Here is a 6,076-nt window from a genome sequence, read left to right on the forward strand (position 1 = left end):
AACTGCATGTTTCGGGGCGTGGAAATGTTGCCACAATAACAGACCGGTGTGTAAAACTCTCGGACGTATTTTAAAGATTCTGTGGCGCGAACTTTAAATATTTCACATACTTTTGAAAATCCAGCATTTAGTTGATCCTGATAAGCGCTCGTCGTCACAGTTGTAAACACGATGACTTTCTTCTTTCGTGAGAGGGTTTGGCGCCACGGAATCTTTGTTTCCAGGCGGAACGTTAAAGAACGCGACACACACGTCTCCCGGAAATCCTGTAGAATTCAACCAATCCGATGGCGACTTCGAAACTCCTGAAGTGTTTCCACTTTTGTGTGCCGTATGCATCAGACGTTTAGCCAACGTTCCAAAGAACGCGACACACACGTCTCCCGGAAATCCTGTAGAATTCAACCAATCCGATGGCGACTTCGAAACTCCTGAAGTGTTTCCACTTTTGTGTGCCGTATGCATCAGACGTTTAGCCAACGTTCCATGTGCGTGACGTCTGAGGCTGAGACTAGGTGGCTAACGTTTACCGTTGCTTAGAAAGGCCGGAAACGGCATTGATGGAGGAGAAACTTTTGGTGTCTGTCACGGGTTACCCGGAGCTGTATTTTTTAAGGTTTCTGCTAACATGACAGTTTACTTAACAGCAAAAACCAAAGATTTTAGAGCACTCGCACTATAATCCTTTGATTAGACTGCCAGGACAGTTGATTTGGTGGTTGCCTAGCAACATAGAAATGCAGCGCACTGCTTTTTTTTAAAAGTCACAAAAAAAAGGCAGTGCGGTGCGCCTCGCGTTTTCAGACCTAAAAAAAGCGTTCGTGTGATCGGGGCCTTAGTTTAGATTAGATTTGGAGGGTTAGATTTTGGTCAGGGCACCTCCTGAAGCTGGAAGTAGGCCAAAGCCTGCAAGGTGGGTGGGTGGGAAGCAGGGGGTGCCTTAGATCGTAACCACAACCCAACCATTTTTATTACTATGTTTCCAAAGATACACTCACCTACACTCTTCACACTTCACATTATACAAGTCACATACAACACAGCACCACAAAGTATCATAAATGTAAATATTATGGTACATAAATTCCAGTAGGCCTATCATGCTATATGTACCATTGTATTACCATCAGATACCATCCTTTTAAAAGGGTACTTATATTACACTTATTCATGAAAACAATGCATTTTACGTTAATATAACATGCATGTATGATATTTAAAAAAACAAACATTTATGAATAATGTAAGTATTTCTCAATGAACACAGACACACATTAGCCATTGTCAGATGTTAATAAATGAAATTGTAGTAAATAGTCTCAGTTTAACATTTGTGTTTTTTAATCATAATTCCATTTTACAAAAATAACGGATTATTTCAGGCTTTGTATTATAATCATCTCATGTTTAAAGACCTAATGAAGTGGTTTGCTACGTGTAATATGAAGCTCTACCTGTGCATTGCATGGACGGAGTAAGAAGTGTCAAACTTAAGTGTCTAAAATGCATATTGTGCATGCAATGGTGTGTTACTAAGTTATTAAGAATAAAGCACGGACTTTAATTACCAGTGAACCACACCATGAGGAAGAGAAAGAGGGCATTTTTTTACTACCTTCACTACTATTTTTACTATTTTCAGTGATGATAAGTTAGTGTATTAGTTTGGAAAGTTCATGATATTCTAGGATTTGTCCATGGAAGCATATTGAATGATTGCTGTTTATTCAATGTGCCAGTAAAGCTGCAGTAAGGTTGCATAACATTACACAGTACAAACATTAAGACTGAATACTTTTACAGGGGTCCTATCAAGTCTCAGGTGTCCCAGAATGTGTCTGGGAAGTTTTACCTCAAAATACACCACAGATCATTTATTATATCATGCTGAAAATGCCCCTTTATGGGTGGAAACAAAATCGCACAGTTTTCATGTATGTCTCTTTAAATGCAAATGAGCTGCTGCTCCCTGCCCTCTTTCCAGAAGAGGATCACATCTTGTGCCTCTGTTTGTTTTTGAATATCATTTCTATTGTGCGTGACACTGCAGTTCTTCATCATCATAAAAAAAATATTATGTGTCTTAAAAGCCTTGTCATTTTAAACTTCTGATATACGGTTTTCTGAGAGCACAGAAAGTTGGCTCTCTCGTGTCAACTGTCAAATACACACAAGGTTATGTCCAAAACAAAGTTCACATAAACACAGTCGGTTGTAAATAGCTGCATGTGTATCAGTACATTAGATCTGTGAAATGGTGTCTTATGGTGACAACACACTACTAACCCAACTCAACCAGGCCTCACCCCCTCTTATTATTTTGTGTATGTCTTGGGCAGGAATTAAATTATTTAACATTGTGACATGCACATTCCCGAAAGTTGCTTACTGATATAGGCCTAGAGAATAACTCCCTTTGGAGTGGATTTTGCGCTTAGTAACTTTACAGATCTTTTTCATGCACAAACAGCAACATTATGCACGAAAGGAAGTTCAAAATGTAAAAAAACAAAAAAAAAGCATAATAGGCCCCCTTTGAAATGTTGGCTCATGTACATTTCTTATATACATTTCTAGATATGCTAATTTATTTTTAAACATAAAAATGAATACTTCAATTTTTCAATAAAGTGATGAAGCATAAAGCTGCAGTCACACTAGGTTTGGAGCATGCAAAATTTCTTCGGATTCTGCAACTGTCGTCGTAGGACGTCGTGCTCTGCAGCGTCATTTTAAAATCTTAAAGGTGCCATAGAATGCATTGATACAATATTTAAAATTGTTCTCTGATATCTACATATACGTATGTGGCTTAGGTAAGGGCAAAAAATCTCCAGAAATGGTTTTACATGTCCATTTACAACCCTAGGATTTGTCCCTAGAATGAAATGGTCTGTTTTTACTTTATATGACTCATGAATAATAATTTTGAGCTCTGCTCTGATTGGCTGTTTCACAGTGCGGCTCATTTCAGTAGCTCACACAGCAGGAAGAAAACACAGGGAAAATATATATTTCAATACTCTCTCTCGCAGTTATATCGTTGGGCAACACATAACTAATAACAATAAATCCAAAATGTAAAAATATACGATCTACTCCAACCTGATCTCACAGCAATTCGTACATATTGTGCGAGGTGGCAAATTCGAACGAATGACCACCCTTAACCACGCCCCTAAACCTACCCCTCACAGAAAACGTACAAAATTGCACGAGTGAGGTCGTACGAATTCATACATATTAGCCACCTTGTAAAACACATACGAATTAGTCGTGAGATAGCGTTGTCTATACTCCACTTTCCACTGTCCGGGACAATGTTCCCAGTTTTATGTCAGCTAATCCCACAGCCTGTGAACTGAAAAGAACTATTCACATCGAAACTCAGATAAAGAGAGGGTTTCTGGCAGAAAACAGACTCGTCATGAGTATAAAATGACTCTGAGTGAGAACAGCAACACCTGAGACGTCTGAAAGCATTCGTCTGATCAGTCCTCCCGTTTTCAGTCCGTATCCGATGGAACTGATAAAATGTGATATCAGCGATAGCAGCTAAGGAAAGTTTCCACTAGTGCTGACGCCAAACGCATGCTCGGTAAATAAAATGAGTAAGCATTGCATCTCCACTCACTCATGACTAATCTAGTTGCGTCAAACACACACACCCTTGGTTTCCATGGCTGCTGTTGGCACTGCGCTTTCACTGGAGATCCTTGGCACTGAGTGACACAACGAGACGGACAAACTAAATTGCTGGAAACCCAAGACCAGAGTGAAAGCAGTCACGCATGCCTGAGTGACCCCTGCCAGACAATGACTCTGTGTCAGGCGCCACCTAGAGGCAGCGTGAGAGTGGAAAACCTGCTGAAATCTTCTTCCACAAAACAGTTTCACTTTATATTTTGTGTCAGGTAAGAGTTTTGTTTGTACCTGTGAGGTGTTCTGCAGTGGGCATCACTCGACACTTCTTGAAGAAAGCATCTGTGTCTTGATCTACGACCAAGAGTGAAGTGTTGTCACCCCCGGCTTTAATAGCGGCCACCACCTCAGCATGCTGCTTCCCCTCCACCGAAACCCCGTTGACCTGAGAACAAACAATGACACATCTCAAGACACACAGAGACACTCTGAAACACATGCAGGACTGAATGACTCACACTTCAAGGCATACAGTCAAACCAACATTTATTCAGACACCTTCAACTTTTCTTACATTATCACAGTTTATTCGCTATAGTGTCGAAAATGGTAATAAAATATGACAAGAACTCAGAGTTAAACTGTGTGGAACAAAATGAAAATAAATAATGACAGAATTCACATTTTCTGGTTGAACTAAGTGTTAAAAAATGACTGGATTATAGCAAATTGCTTACAGTATACTGAGTATATAGTATGCAACAATATATAATTCAAACAGTAGGATACTATCCACCTTATTTTTGAAAGTGGAAGTACGCTGTTTTCTGTGAATGTGCAAGAAGTTATAAATAAAGTGCACAAAACAGTAAAATTATTTGTGCTACAAGTGTGTTTATGATATACATCTTAAAATAATATTATACCAAAAAGCAATTTGCAGTATTAAGCAGCATAACGGACTGCTTTTGTAACAACTGGAAGCAGATTACACATTCAAGTTACAAATGGCCACACCTGTTCTTATGTTAAAAATAGGGTGGATATTGTATTGTATTGTCTAAGTTATTATGTGCATATATAATGTCAGCATCAAATCAAAATTAATCCAGTTGCACAATTCATCAGCACACATTATTCCAAAGGAAAAAAATTTTTGAATGATTGCTTAATATTTTAAATAATCCACTGAAACAATGTCACCAAGCCATTATATTTTCCATCCGCGCCCCAACAATCATCCAGCTCCACTCTAATAAGTACCTACATTTGTTTTTGTTGAATGTCCTGATTCTCTCAAGATTATATCACATTTAAGAAAAATCAGTTGGGAATGAAGTTTCATGTTGGCTTTAAGGCATGGCATCTCAAAAATTAATACAGTTAAGCTGCACGTTTGTGTCTACTTCATAACACAGTAAATGGAAATTGCATTGTGGGATATTGTGTACAATATGCTCTTTTGTATACTACACACTGTAGGGTATCCACATATTCCATGCATACAAGCCATTAAATACTATACTCAGTATACAGCATACATCATAGGGGTGAGCGTTAGACAAGATTAACCGGGAACGATTTTCACCTATTGTCTCTATCGCAATTACACGCTCACATGACGTTGCTGTACAAGGTCACGAAAATGTATTGGTTGCACGCGTTTTTAAGCATTGCGGTTTAAAAACAAGTGATTTTAAGCCATTGAAACACAATCAGCAGCGAAAGAGAACTCATTTCTCTATATGCGCGCTATCTGAGAGACTGTTTTTGAGTGCTGTCAGAGAGGAGCGCACACGTGAAGATGGTGCTCATAGAGCGCAGGAGTATTGAACCGAGCCATTTTTGCCGCTTTATTGACCTTGAACAGTTAAATGCACACACTTTTATGTGTCAACATGGCAGTCTTCGCAAGTATCCTCATAAACATAGTAAGTGAAAGCAAAAAAAGCTGAGAAAGTAAACACATGTGTAACGGTATATTGGATCCGGGCAGCTCTTAAAGTGACAGCAGTCTAATATTTCAGCTGTCTGTCATTCATGTTAATCAAACAGCAAAAGAGAGAAAATCTCTCACTGCTTTTGACTAAATTACTTTTTGTAACTTTAATAAGATATATATATTTAATCTACACAGAGAAGAATATGCAGTGTTTTATACATTTGATTACTTTATACAATGAATGTAGCATTTCTTATTTATTTGTTCTACTGTAGTTTTTTGTCCTATTGCTTGTAATTAGTTTCTTATAGTATGTAGCCTAGGCCTTTGGCCGTAGGGGATAATGTCATGGACAGCCGTCTAACGTCCCAGGGGCAACTCCCATGGCTATGGTAGAGTTGGTACTTAGTGCTCGCCATAGGTTTCTGGCATGCACTCCCCTCAGCATGGTGGCGTGGGTATACCGTTCCCCATAGCGACCCCTAGAGGACA

General features: G+C 38.9%; 1 protein-coding gene across 2 annotated transcripts in view; it reads right to left on the reverse strand.

The window, feature by feature from the left end:
• Positions 1 to 6,076, reverse strand: part of nherf1b (NHERF family PDZ scaffold protein 1b) — a 38,896-nt gene that overhangs the window by 11,750 nt on the left and 21,070 nt on the right. For both annotated transcript variants that reach the window (XM_016556118.1, XM_016556117.1), the window contains exon 3: positions 3,934 to 4,087. In XM_016556118.1, the coding sequence (XP_016411604.1) occupies positions 3,934 to 4,087 (154 nt within the window). The remainder of the gene's footprint in view (positions 1 to 3,933; positions 4,088 to 6,076) is intronic.

This window comes from Sinocyclocheilus rhinocerous, unplaced genomic scaffold (assembly GCF_001515625.1).
Source record: "Sinocyclocheilus rhinocerous isolate Xijiao unplaced genomic scaffold, SAMN03320098_v1.1 scaffold647, whole genome shotgun sequence".
In the NCBI taxonomy this organism is placed as follows: Eukaryota; Metazoa; Chordata; class Actinopteri; order Cypriniformes; family Cyprinidae; genus Sinocyclocheilus; species Sinocyclocheilus rhinocerous.